The following is a 14,390-nucleotide window of genomic DNA, read 5'->3' as shown; positions in this document are numbered from 1 at the left end:
TAATCACATATTTTATTAAAGTCCAATTATTTATGGAGGTCAAATCTTCACAAGCATTTTAATGCTATTGTAACCTTAACTTGAGGATGAGAAAACATGATGTATTGTGAGAAATGGACAGTAAAAGGCAGAAAAATAGCCTAGCAATTATGTTAATAACTGTAAAAATAAAGATTTAAGAGCTTACAGCAGTGGCCCCCATTAATTAAATGGCAAAGTGTTTTTGCTAAGACAAGTTTAGGTGTCAACTGTTAATGAAAACACACATATGATCATTAGAGGTTTGAGAGAACACGGTCATAACCTTAATCACGCCAGACCAATGGCGTCAACAAAACCTATATGAAAAAGATAAAATGCTTATATATATAAAAATAGATATAGAAAAATGAATTGCGCCTGAAACAAACTTATTAATAAGCAAGAAGTGGCTAAGGCAGTCGCCATTAAAATACAAACATTTCCCAAACTACCTGCTGGCTACACTGACTGGCTGCTTCCGTGTGGGCATTTATTCCTACTTAAGCCGCAATCTCCGCAGTTTGAGTGGCAGCAGGAGGTTTGGAGGGCAGGAGCTTCTATATTCGTGGCGCTCGAGGTCCTTTTGCTGATTCATAATTAGATGTGAACCCAGAGCGCCCACTACGGGGGAGGTCAGAAGGGTGAGGAGGGAGGCGAGGGAGGAGGAGGGGGCGAGCCGGCGTCCGCCTGATGGACACCAAATGAACAAATTATGATGGCCCCCTCTGGGTGTGATGGGGTCAAATGCCCCGCGCCCCGCCGCTGACAGTTCAATTTCCCCCCAGCGCAGCCCCATTCGCTGACTGCTAATTATGAATGAAAAGTTATCAGCCTCAGCCACCCCGCCGCACACACGGACAGTGGTCGGAAGAGGTTTGGGGGTGAGGTGCGATGGTGGGGAGGATTTAAGAGGCATTTGTGAGAGATCCTAATGTCAAAATGTTATTAGAGAGAGCGGTAGCATGAAGAAGCTGAGGAGAGGAGGAGGAGACAGAGGAGGAGGTGGGTCAAAGACAGTGGCCAGGGTTAATCTAAATGCCTTTGATAACCATGCAGTAATTCTCTAAAAAGGCCCGAGCACTCAGCTGAGACAGACTCGCTGCCTCTGTGGGCAGATTGCTGAGAAATAGAAATGACACTGGGGCCAACGTGTGTGTGTGTGGGTGTGGGAAAGAGCTGTTGTTGAAGAGCATGCATGGGGAGGGGCGTGCGTGAATAAAGGTGAGGTTATTTACCCTTGTCTATGAATCCCGTTGCCCATCATGTATTTATGCATAGAATTGACTCTAAATCAGATGTTGATGTGCAAAAAGTTCCCTGTTCTAATCTGCATTTCTATTCTCTATTACTCCCTGGCCTTCACCTGAGGAGAGATTGGCTAACAAGACTTGTGCTGCATAAATGCTGGCCTGAGAGCAGCTGTCAATCATACTGACTGACAGGCGAGCAGAACTGACGGGCAAACTTAGAATACAGACCAACGCACAGCAGCAGAGGCCATTCACATAAGCTGGGAGTGCGCACACAGACACACACAGTTAAATCTGGGTGTACAAAAAGTTAGAGACAGCCTAAAGTCACTTTTAAAGAGACCAAAGGAAGCTCATTTACACGCCTGTGATGACAACAAAAAGTCAGCGGAGTTTACAGAGCAAAAAGCAAAAAAAAAAACCAAAATGCAACATAAAAACATAGTAACCCACGCTCAGCCCTTCTTTATTATAGCAATCCACTTCAGTCTTCAGTTCCTTGGATGCCAGTAGTTCAGGAAGAGTCGGGGTTCACGTTTATAGTCAACAAATTACATTTATACAGTTATTTTATGCCTCGATTACGGTCACTGTATTCATTGTGTTGCGTGCCAACTGTGGTGCTGTGGTGCCAGAGGGCCCACTGCAGTCTTCTCATGAACAATAGGTTTCACCACTCACATAAAAACCTCTGTATCAGCACTGTATGCAAGACGAAGTCAAAACAGGAAGCATAGCAACTGTTTTTTGTTTTTCAAACACTTCACCTGACTGTCTCCTCTTTTTTTTTTTTACTGTTGTTCTGCTTCTGTGTAACGTGAGAATCTCTGAGCTCCTGTCGTTGAAATCGCACTAAAGTGCGACAAAAATCGTGCTCACGTCTTTGAGCTGGGACAAAAACTGTGAATGACAAGTTGAAATGACACTAAAGCACAGTGAGCAGTTTTGATGTCACTTTTGGTGAGGGTGACAAAAGTGAGCAAAAGGCAATTGTTAGTTAGTAGAAGAGCTTCTAGTAATGGATTATAGTGGCAAAGAAGTAATGGGGGAAAACACCTAGACTAAAAACTTTAGGTAATTCAGCTTCAGCTTTTTTTGAAGTAGTAAATTACCCTTTGCATGTACAAAGAAGCTATAAAAATCCCCAAAAACAAGTGGAACTAGACACTGAAGTAATAAAATATAACAACAACTAAGCGGTTTAAGGAATTCATTCACTGAAAAAATAAAAATAAAAATAAAAAACGTTAATAGATTATCTGTTATTTATTTCACCAACTAATATCTTTGGGAAAAGCAAGCTATGCCATGCTTACAAGGTTGAAATCAATAAATAGCTTTGTATTAGAACGATAATCATTACTCACAGCCCACAAACAACAAAACTACTCAATTAGATTCTAACCTTCTGATGTGACATTGTCAAAGAGCAGAGTTTCCATACAGCTGTGTCACAAAATAAGACACAGCAACAGCACAAAGAATAGTCTGGACATTTCCCTCCCAGGAGGGAGACAAGATACAAAATACACAGACATGCAGAGTCGCTCATATACTGAGGAGAGAAAGGAGCCGTCACACTGGGAAAGGTCAACCATCAGATATACACAACATGAGGACACAAGGGACACAACATCTGACAGAGAGAGATGGAGGGTGACACAGGAGGAGGAGAGAAATAAGGGAGAGAGCGAGAGCGAGAGAGAGAGCGCGCGAGAGAGCGAGGGGATGGACTCAGAGACGAGAGAGAAATAGAGATCAAGGGTGTGGAAGTGCAAAAGACAGTGACGGTGAGAAAGACAGACTATAAGAGATACAGGAAACAACGAGAGCTGTTGGACCATCCTGACTTGCTATAAATATAACAAGGCAGAAAAGGTCAATAGTTGGCGTCTGGAGCAGAAATGTTCCACAAGGGAGTGAGGCTCATTTCACCATCTCATATGCTGCTCTGCTGTACTGTCAGTGTCAGACAGAAAGGAACGACTGACTCTCAACACACATTGATGGAGGAAATGTCAGCCTGTGTGCATCTAATACACGCATGCACACACGCGCACACACACACACACACACACACTAACCTGCACAGTGGAGGAGATGTTGGAGAGAGAAAGGCCTTCGAGGTCGGACAGCAGACTTTGAGAGAGCACAGAAGGCTTTGGTGCGTTGGTGGGTGCAGGAGAAACTAAAGAACGCAAAGAAAACAACAACAACGTAAAGATTATTAAAGCTACTACAGCGATGTCGCACACAAAGTTACTTTTTAAAATAGAATTACAATATTAATAATAATAATACTTTATGACAAAAGAAAGCAACTGAAGGCTGTTTAACTTTTACTCCAGTGTTATTATTAAGTCACATCACAACATGTCAGAGCAAACTGACGTATAAAAATATTTCAGCATTGAACGTGAGCAGTCATACTGATATAAATGTCAACAGGGTCATGGGATCTTGTGTCAAAAAGTAATTTAGGAAAACCTGATTCAAACCCCAAAACATGAAGATTATCTGGATGCAGAGTTAGACACACAATTTAACATAAACTACTCCTCACACTGTGATTCTCCTGTTCCACACAAGCTGAACGGCACTTTTTAATATTACATAAAAACTGTGGTGTTTTACTTTGCATTGATTTTGGAAGTTGGAACTGTAAACACTCTGAATTCTTTTTGCCACTGAAGAAATGAACAAAAAGTTTAGAGCTCTTTTTCATCATCATCCTACAAATCCCTGTAAGCATTCGTCTTTTATGCCTCCCTTGAGTTCCACAGATACTGAGTTATGTCCAAGACAGAAGTTAATGACATTTTTGCTTTCTATATTTGATAGCTTGCATCAGTCACAGATAAACGTGCAGCAAATGTGTGCACGGACATGTGAGATGAGTTTCAGCAAAGGTTTTCTACAGGATGATTACCTACAAATTGTAAGCCGATACATGAACTGACATCTATATGGTTAAATACAGTCCCACACCATACAGGGAGTGCAGAATTATTAGGCAAATGAGTATTTTGTCCACATCATCCTCTTCATGCATGTTGTCTTACTCCAAGCTGTATAGGCTCGAAAGCCTACTACCAATTAAGCATATTAGGTGATGTGTATCTCTGTAATGAGAAGGGGTGTGGTCTAATGACATCAACACCATATATCAGGTGTGCACAATTATTAGGCAACGTCCTTTCCTTTGGCAAAATGGGTCATAAGAAGGACTTGACAGGCTCAGAAAAGTCAAAAATAGTGAGATATCTTGCAGAGGGATGCAGCAGTCTCAAAATTGAAAAGCTTCTGAAGCGTGATCATCGAACAATCAAGCGTTTCATTCAAAATAGTCAACAGGGTCGCAAGAAGCGTGTGGAAAAACCAAGGCGCAAAATAACTGCCCATGAACTGAGAAAAGTCAAGCGTGCAGCTACCAAGATGCCACTTGCCACCAGTTTGGCCATATTTCAGAGCTGCAACATCACTGGAGTGCCCAAAAGCACAAGGTGTGCAATACTCAGAGACATGGCCAAGGTAAGAAAGGCTGAAAGACGACCACCACTGAACAAGACACACAAGCTGAAACGTCAAGACTGGTTTTTCTAAGGTTTTATGGACTGATGAAATGAGAGTGAGTCTTGATGGGCCAGATGGATGGGCCCGTGGCTGGATTGGTAAAGGGCAGAGAGCTCCAGTCCGACTCAGACGCCAGCAAGGTGGAAGTGGAGTACTGGTTTGGGCTGGTATCATCAAAGATGAGCTTGTGGGGCCTTTTCGGGTTGAGGATGGAGTCAAGCTCAACTCCCAGTCCTACTGCCAGTTTCTGGAAGACACCTTCTTCAAGCAGTGGTACAGGAAGAAGGCTGCATCCTTCAAGAAAAACATGATTTTCATGCAGGACAATGCTCCATCACACGCGTCCAAGTACTCCACAGCGTGGCTGGCAAGAAAGGGTATAAAAGAAGAAAAACTAATGACATGGCCTCCTTGTTCACCTGATCTGAACCCCATTGAGAACCATTATCAAATGTGAGATTTACAAGGAGGGAAAACAGTACACCTCTCTGAACAGTGTCTGGGAGGCTGTGGTTGCTGCTGCACGCAATGTTGATGGTGAACAGATCAAAACACTGACAGAATCCATGGATGGCAGGCTTTTGAGTGTCCTTGCAAAGAAAGGTGGCTATATTGGTCGCTGATTTGTTTTTGTTTTTGAATGTCAGAAATGTATATTTGTGAATGTGGAGATGTTATATTGGTGTCACTGGTAAAAATAAATAATTGAAATGGGTATATATTTGTTTTTTGTTAAGTTGCCTAATAATTATGCACAGTAATAGTCACCTGCACACACAGATATCCCCCTAAAATAGCTCAAACTAAAAACAAACTAAAAACTACTTCCAAAAACATTCAGCTTTGATAATAATGAGTTTTTTGGGTTCATTGGGAACATGGTTGTTGTTCAATAATAAAATTATTCCTCAAAAATACAACTTGCCTAATAATTCTGCACTCCCTGTAGAGAGTATAAAAGATGGAACACATTTTGAAACCTCAATGCTTTGTTAGCTTTTGGAGCCAGAGATGATCTCATTTGGAGGAGAAGCGATTTATCAAATAACTCCAGGAAAATTGGTTAGCAAGCTGTCTCCATAAACTGTGCAGATGCATCAGACATATACACATATCAGCTAATTAGTGCAAAGTAATAGACCAATAAAACACTCGAATTTCATTCAACAGACCTGAAGCTAAAACTTCTTGGGCAGTCTTTACCTCACAGCACGATACAATATTAGCAAGACAATCCATTAAGATGCTTCAAAGGCGCAAAATAGAGGGCTGCAGGTCAGTGACTCAGTAGGTGAGATGATAGCGACCAGCTGCAGCTGCCTGTGTCAGGACATCTGGACATAATCCTCCAGATGGACGAGTTATACATAAATTCACCTCACTCAGAGCTGTTATGAGGTGGGAAACTAGCTATACAGTTAAAAAGGCTTTTCCATGCTGCAAAGTTGGGAGTGTCTGAACTAAACTGCAGTTTTTGGCACTCTGGCTTCATTTTTTCAGCTGAGGTTTCCGCCTCTTGGTCCACACGTTGTAAATATTTAAACTCTACTACAAATTCTAACGTGATGTTGTGAATGCCTACACTACAGTTCTCCAATGAACTGCACTTTATTTTTAGCCAAGCGATTAATGCAAGTCCAATATTTTCTCTACCTCTAACTGGTACAATTCAGTTCTCCTCACCAGGACTTGATCATCTATGTCTGCTTGCTACTTTGGGCGGTGGGGAAATAGAATACACATCAGAGGTTTTTTTGTGAAGCCTGCTGCTCTTGTTAATGTGAGTTTATGCAAGCGGAAACTGTAGGAAAACTCACAGTCATCTAGATCCAGTAAAGAGACTTCCTTCTTGGAGTTCACTGCCACCTAAAAAGAAAGCACAACAACATGATGGTTTCAATTTCAATTTCACCAACAGTGTCTCTGAACACATTCATCCCACGTTCACGGGTAACATGTCTGGAATTTTCAGTGACCGGTCACATGTCATTTTGAGTCACAACTGCTACTCACCACCCTCTGCAACTGAGTCAGGCTTGTACGGTGTTGACAATAAAACAGTGCTTAAACGTAAGAGGGCTTTTATCGCTCCTTCTCCATACCCTACTAACCAACCTGGCACCACTCACATCGCATAAAGAGCCATAAAATTCCACTCTGCATAGCCCAAGCTGAGCAGATAGGGAGGGGGGAAAAAAACCAATGTGATATGAGTGAAAACAAACCATAAAGTTAGAGGCCGTATCTTATCAGATTTTCTCTGATTGACGCTCGGTGGTGGTAATAGAGACGGAAACCTTGTTACTAAAGGGTGTTGTGATAGAGCAAGACAGACAGAGAGAGAGGTGTAGAAAGAAAGGTAGAGATGCATAATTCATAAGCCATGCCCAAATGACAAAGTGTATGAAATGAGAATTTCATAGTGCAGAAAAGCAAACGGAGGGCGAGAAATAATGTGATGAGCAAAACAGATAAGAAAAAGATTGTAAGAGCTGAAAGGGGCCAAATGAAATGCTGGAAGGGAAAAAACAAAAGGTGGTATAGTGGAGCCAAATCATATCCCAAGGTATAAATCCTGATTTAGAAGCTCTTGTGCACCTGCAGAACAAAAACTCGCTGCGAGAACTGCACATTAATATTTAGAAGGCTAAGCAGAGCAGGGCCATTATCCTAATATCATACTCTATACTGATTTAGACATTATGCATTGTAAATATAGTACAATATCATACATTTTAATGTGACAAAGGTGTGTTTTCCTGTATTGTTTTATACCATTATCTTCTCTTTAGCACTGCATAATGGATCTTTCTCCCCTTAAATTTCCATTTGCACTATTTGCCTATTTGCACTACTCTGCCTGGTTCACACTCAATGTCACTTACCCATTATATTGTATATTGTATAGCTTTCTTGTTATATGTAAAATTGTATTTATTAAAATTTTTACTTTTTAATTATTTTACTTGCATTTTTAATCACTTTTATATTTAAATATATTTAAATGTTCATTTGCTATTTATCTAGGGATTGAGAGTAACGCAATTTCTATTCTCTGTATGTCCTGTACATGTGGCAGAATCGACAAATAAAGTTGACTTTGACTTTGACTTTGAAATTTCATTTATAATGTGTATTTTTAATAGTCTAAGAAGTTCTACAAAGACACTGATTCAAGGCCATTATTGCAAACGTGTGCAACTACAGCGACCAATAAGTTGAAGTTCAATTCAATTGCATTCAATTTAGAGATATTGCAATGACACAGAGCGATCCCCAGTAATCCTATAATCACGTAATAAAAAGCCAAGGCAAAACAGTGGTGCGTGCCAGTGGATGCGACATGATTTTTGGCATGCGCTACTGTCCAACAGAAGATAAGCGGTGTGGGCAGAATCAGCCTCAACCTTGTACAACAAAGCAGTAGTTGAGGGTCATTTGATCCAGGCTGAAACGACAGATCAACGAACTGCAAACAACCCACGACCCCACCATCTTTGGAAAAAGCAAATGCATTTTATTTTTGGTGGAACTGCACTGATGCTGTTGGCAGCCTCTGTTCTCAAAGTTAGAAACTCTCACTCGCAGTTAAATCCAAATAGGCCCACTTCATCCATGCATTATATCGTCACCTTGGGCTTGGCCTTTTCTTCAGTCTTCTTCTTGGGTGCGGGCGAGTCTGACTCAGAGTCTGACTCAGAGTCTGAGGAGCTTTCAGAGGATGAGCTGCTAGCTTGGCCTACAGGTCCATTGCCATTTTCATCAGAGTCACTGAAGAAGAAAACAAAATGAGCTTAGTAGTCAGAGAATACACATTAAAACAGAAAAACCCAACACTCTCCATTATTTCTTAAAAGTAAAATATTTATTTATTCCATAATATAAAACAGTCTGGAAGCCAACAAATAAAACAAACTTGGTGCTATTGTTTTCCTATTTTGCATCCAACTTGAAAGCTTCAGCCCTGATTAGAACAACAAAGATCAATCTGTTTTTGTTTGTGAAGTTAATTCAATGTTGCATTTACTCAAAAAGATTTTTTCCATCTTTCTCCTCTCTCTTTCAGTCTTGCTGTCCCTCTTCAATTTGTCCCGATAATGAGTGTTTACTCCGCCTGCCTGGGATTTTCAGCCGTTAAATTAATGACGGGAATTGTGACGGTAACTGGCTTTTTAACTTGGGCGATGATGAAAAGCCAGTATTAATTTGGCCTACAGATTTCATTTGCTGCGAACAGGAAAAAGTGATATAAATCACTGTGGGCCTGATTAGGCCCTGCCTGAAATGACTGGGCCATAATGAGGGCATTATGCTGTGTTTGTTGTGGAAGCACTGGGGTGAGCTGCTCTAATTACCGTGTGTATGTGTGTGTGCGCGTGTTTGTGTGTGTTTGAGCACTGGGGTGAGTTGCTCTAATTATACTCTCTAATGGAGAGAACAGGGTCAGCCGCCGGCCTGTCACACAGTGAAATCAGGTACATTCGGTGTGAGTTTGTGTGTCCATGAGCAAATGAAGTAGAGTGCATAAGAAACTAAATTTGCTAGTGTGTAAGAGAGTGTACGTGAGCATACTCAGTAGTAATGACTCAAATCTCATTCACTGGTAACACCGGGCTGTTAAATGACCAATCAAAAGTCATTATCCATTAGCCATGTAAATGTGGGTTACGCTACTGGAGGAAAATTCTCATAGATTAGCTTGTTAATGGAACTCGCGCTAACAATATTCCAGCAGTGCTGCCATTATGTGTGTGTGTGTGTGTGTGTGAGAGAGAGAGGGAGATGGTGCATATAGAGTGTAACAGGTGTGTATGATGTTTTTTTCCCTCCATGTGAATCTCCCAGAAGACTTTAACTAGAAACATAAACGATCAGGCAAAGGATTCTGACCACTGACAGGTGACGTGAGTAACACTGATCATCTCTTCATCATAGCACCTGCTAATGGGTGGGACAACACATTAGGGAGTAGGTGGACATTTTGTTATCAAAGTTGATGAAAATAATTGTCAAGCATAAAGATTTCAGAGTTTGACAAGAGCCAAATTGTGATGGCTGGACGACTGGATCAGAGCTTCTCCAAAACTGCAGCTCTCGTCAGGTGTTCCTGGTCTGCAGTGGTCAGTATCTATGAAAACTGATCCAAGTAACAGTGCTAAAAAACACAAACTACAGTCATGGGTGGCCAAGGTCGCTGGCCCGTGTTGTCCGATCCAACAGACGAGGAGCTACTGCAGCTCAAACTGCAGAAAAAGTTCATGCTGGTTTTGACAGAAAGATGTCAAAATACACCGTGCAGTACAGTTGGTTGTGTATGGGGCTGCGTAGCTACAGACCATTATAATGTTTGGTTTTTTCCTTCTAAGAGATCCACTGGATTTAGTTTCCATGCCCCTCGCATATCTTAGAAGTAGATGAGACAAAGACTCTGGCACAAAGACCATGGCTTCGAGCTGGACGACTGCTAGGCTTTACTCCGGTATCCATAAACATGCCAGTTTGAATACAGCTATACCTTTTTTTAAGTTGAGATTTTACAACATTTTCTGATTGTCACATTTTGTTTTGAATGTCCTTTTTTTTAAAATATGATTGAGCAAATTTTGCATCCTCTATCCACACTATAGGTGCTAATGTAAATCCTGACATATCAAGTCTGAGGGGTTTAGTGGAGGAAAGCTACAACTGAGCATTAAGAACTGTAACTGTGAGTGGGCTGTGATGAATAATATAAACTGCTGAATCTTTCAACAGATGGAGTTTGCTCGGATGCAGCAGAATCGTGGGCACATTTGTTGCTGACTACGTGTTTCTGGCAAACACACACCTGCTTAATTAGCAAAGCCAGAAAGAGAAGAAGAGAAAGACGCAGGTAACATCTGGACACGCCGCCTTTGCAGGGAAGAAAAATTATGCTTTCAGATTGTGACAGACAGCAGGGATTTCAGTGTACCTGTCACCAGCAGGCTTGCTTTTCTTCTGCGGTGCTTTCTTGGTCTTTTTCTTCTTCTTTTGATGTGATTCAGACTCACTGGAGCTCTTTTCAGATCCACTGGAGCTTTTTCCAGAATCACTGGAGGTCTTCTCTGAATCCTCACTGCTTTCCTCCTCGCTCTCACTGCCCGATTCTGTACAGACACATGGACACTGTACATATTAAACCCAAAACAAATCAGACTTTATTCTTTGCTGAAATTTCCTTTCATATTACTTATGATCTTAATTTCTTCAGCAACAGCCACTAAATGTACTGACAGTCAATTAGCACCTTATAGTATGCATTTATAGCTTTTTTTTTTTTTTGTATATCAAATACAAATACAAACGATTTTTGTCATTTTATTTATCAATTACCAGCCTCACTGTTTGCTGCTGACTCTGATCTGTGCTGCAGCTACTACTTATTTCTGAAGGCCCCTCTTTAAGTTTTAGTTGGTTGTTTTGCAACTGCACGTGATGAATGAGGGATGGATCTAAAACTTCACTGGCTAACAGCTTGTCAATCATCAGGACTCTGAAATGACTGCTGCTCAACACTAATATATTCCAAACCAAAAGCACAACAACATCAAATGTTGTTCAGCTCAAATTTGTAAATTCTCAAAATGATCAGTTAGCCAGACCTGGATAAACATCAGAAAAATAGACGGAAGGATAAAATTAGAGACACATTTCTAAAATCAAACACTTTTGAAAACACATCAAAATGAAAAACACATTAACAAATCTGTATAGTTTAATGTTATTATGCTTAGTAAAATGTTGTGTGTTCTATTTTGCTTGTGTCTACAACACTGCTGATCCTGCATCTCAGATTTGATTTGATAAATGGTAAAAAAAATAAAAATAAAAATGGATGCATGGATCGAGAACCATACACACAGGAAGTTTTAACGCAGTGAAAATTTTGCTGTGCTTTACACCTCCAGCTTCTAAACAAGATACCAAACTTTGATATGCTTTGCCCCGTGCAGGATAGTCGGATCATGGCCTCAAATAATGAGTGTGTCACTAAATCAACCAGTCATGCTAATGTTGGTTATGCTAATAACCAACAACATTAACTTAGCCTCATAAAAGGGGAAACTTTAAATCGGACAGATAGAAACAAACCTTCGCTGCTGCTGCTGCTGTCTTCACTTCCACTGCCGCTGCTGTCGGATCCTTCCTCCTCTTTCTCATCTTCATCATCTGAGTAGAACTTGTCAGATTTAGGCTGTTTGGTCTTCCCAACTATTGGTGCCGACTCTCTCAGCTAAACGGACACAGCAGAGGGAAGATGGACCGGTTAAACTACAGAATCCAACTCAACTCAGATTCTAACTCATGCAATTTAAGCATGAGTTAGAATCTATAAAAATCGGATTCCTAACACGTAACAGAGGCATGTTCACATTTTGCACGTTGTGTAGCTGCTGGTCACTCCACACAGGCTTCCTAAATGTACTCAATTAAGCAAAACCAGCAGTGGCTTTTTCAATTAAAGGAGTTTTTAGCAGTATGTCGTCACCACCAAATCCCCAAATATGTTTCTGCTAAAGCTCAGACTTAAGTTTGTTGACACCACCGCTTTATTGCTGCTTATTGTTGTATCAGGAGACACACAAAGTAACAGTGATAAACCTGAGAGAAAATGCTAAAGCAATAATGTCCCTCACAAAATAAAAACTAAACTAAACAAGAATAATTCTATAAAGGTTGTAAATGATCATGCTTAAAATATAAATAAATCTTTTCTACGTTTTCTTTTCTATATTTTCTGTGTTGCTCAGTCATTGGTTGACTGATAAAATGTGGGAAAAATGAGAAAAATGCACCACTTCATAAATCCTCACAGAATAATCTAAGGTGCTGCACAAAGGCCAAGTATGCAGCAAATGAGAACTACTTTGAAGTGTAATTTGAAAACAAGAATAAAGATTTGCAGCTGGAAATTAGGAAAACTTGTCACCTTTAAAAACAGTCAGTTTGGAGTTCCCCTCCAGTCAGCCAAGTAATAGTTGGAGGTAAAACCAATGATCTTCTCATTTTTTCCTGACAAATGCTTCATAATGTTAACAGAGAGCCTATGACTTCTAGAATCAGGACTGAGATGTGGTGCATTCTCTTTCCTCCCCTAAGGGCATGAGTTTCCTCACATTTGAGCTAGTTTTGAATGTCTGATTTGGCTCACGTTTTTCTTTACACATCTTGAATACTGCAAATATGATGAGGAGTGTGTAAAAGGCAAAAAAGCAACACATCTGAACTTGTCATGTAACATATACACACACTCAGTGTGTTGTGTTTTTGCAGAAAATGTGTATTCAAAAAACCCACTGTGAAAAACACAACAAAAAAGAGTGACCGCATTAAATATAAGTGAGTCCAAAAAAACATTTTTAATGCGTAAAATAGTCTCCTGAATTTTACACATCTGGTGTGTAAAGACGTTTAGGAAGGTGGGTTTCTTACTGGTTCAACAATCTCCACGTTTCTCACAGACTGGTCGGGAGCAACAGCAGGCCAGTCTGGGAGCTCCTGGTACCCAGTGGCTTTAAGGTTAAGACTGTGGGAGAGAGTGCCCAGCTGGTAACGGTCTCGATCTGAAAGTATCAAGAAGAAAAATTATGGGGAAAAAATAAAAAAGTTTTTAAAAAAAAAGTTTAATAAGTGGTGGAGAAATGGGATGGGGCAGCAATGACCTCACTGTGTTCTAAATGAAGGAAACAGCTTATAGTGGCATCTTCTCCACCAAGCACCGTCACCTCTCTGTCTATGATAACACGTGATCACACTCCCTGCTCTGCCTTCCCAAATGGCGGCACAAGAAGACAATCAGTGCGTGTGCTCTGGGAGGTGTGATTTGCCAACCACAAAAAAGGACTACTTCTGAATATTAAGAATGACAGAGGCCGTTAACACATTCATAAACATCCAGTAAGTGCAAACTGAGCTGGAATGTTAATGTTGTAGAAGGCAGCTTTTCTCTGGTGTCAAGCGGGGGAGAGAAAGAAAAGACAGCTAAATGAGAAAGCCGGAAAAAAGGTTAGCATGAGCTCAATAATTTACCCATCTCATTAGTGTGAGGTAAAGGTTTCTGACCTAACTGCCCTTCAGAGAGACACACACACACAGCAGAATAATAAAACCTCAGCCTGAATCAACTTTGCATACTGCAGGAAATAGAGCCACTAGGTTTGAAATAGATGAGCAGCTAATATGTATTCAGTGATGCGGGAGAGGAATGAAATTTAATCTGAAAATGGAAAAGGTATTTAAAAGTACCTTTGAAGGCAGACTCGAGCCCTGGAGCCGGTTTGGGGGCCAGTAAGATGCGTCGAGCGTACTTGCTGAGCGCACCGCTCTTCTCGTTGGGCACTATCAGCTGCCGTATGAATCGTGTTCGGTCTCTGATGTCGTAGTTCTGGTCGTATTTGCCGAGGTTCAGGATGTACTGGGTCAGCAGCTTGGTCTGGGGACAAAAGTGTGGGTGTTTCAATGCTTTATGTACTTAACCAGCAGGTCCCCACGAGATTAGAAACTTGAAAGGAGACCAACCCAAGA

The 14,390-nt window shown here is 40.9% G+C and overlaps 1 protein-coding gene across 2 annotated transcripts in view; it reads right to left on the bottom strand.

Annotated features, from left to right (window-relative positions):
• The window catches only part of ap3b1a (adaptor related protein complex 3 subunit beta 1a), a 60,228-nt gene that overhangs the window by 21,412 nt on the left and 24,426 nt on the right, over positions 1-14,390 (bottom strand). For both annotated transcript variants that reach the window (XM_004566856.3, XM_004566855.5), the window contains exons 16-22: positions 14,112-14,298; positions 13,299-13,429; positions 11,958-12,099; positions 10,798-10,972; positions 8,477-8,615; positions 6,662-6,710; positions 3,356-3,459 (exon numbers count right to left, since the gene is read on the bottom strand). In XM_004566856.3, coding sequence (XP_004566913.2) covers positions 3,356-3,459; positions 6,662-6,710; positions 8,477-8,615; positions 10,798-10,972; positions 11,958-12,099; positions 13,299-13,429; positions 14,112-14,298 — 927 coding nt within the window. The remainder of the gene's footprint in view (positions 1-3,355; positions 3,460-6,661; positions 6,711-8,476; positions 8,616-10,797; positions 10,973-11,957; positions 12,100-13,298; positions 13,430-14,111; positions 14,299-14,390) is intronic.

Source organism: Maylandia zebra, linkage group LG7 (assembly GCF_041146795.1).
Source record: "Maylandia zebra isolate NMK-2024a linkage group LG7, Mzebra_GT3a, whole genome shotgun sequence".
Taxonomy (NCBI): Eukaryota; Metazoa; Chordata; class Actinopteri; order Cichliformes; family Cichlidae; genus Maylandia; species Maylandia zebra.
The sequence above is the reverse complement of the archived record's forward strand: the minus strand, read 5'-3'. Positions and strand labels throughout refer to the sequence as shown.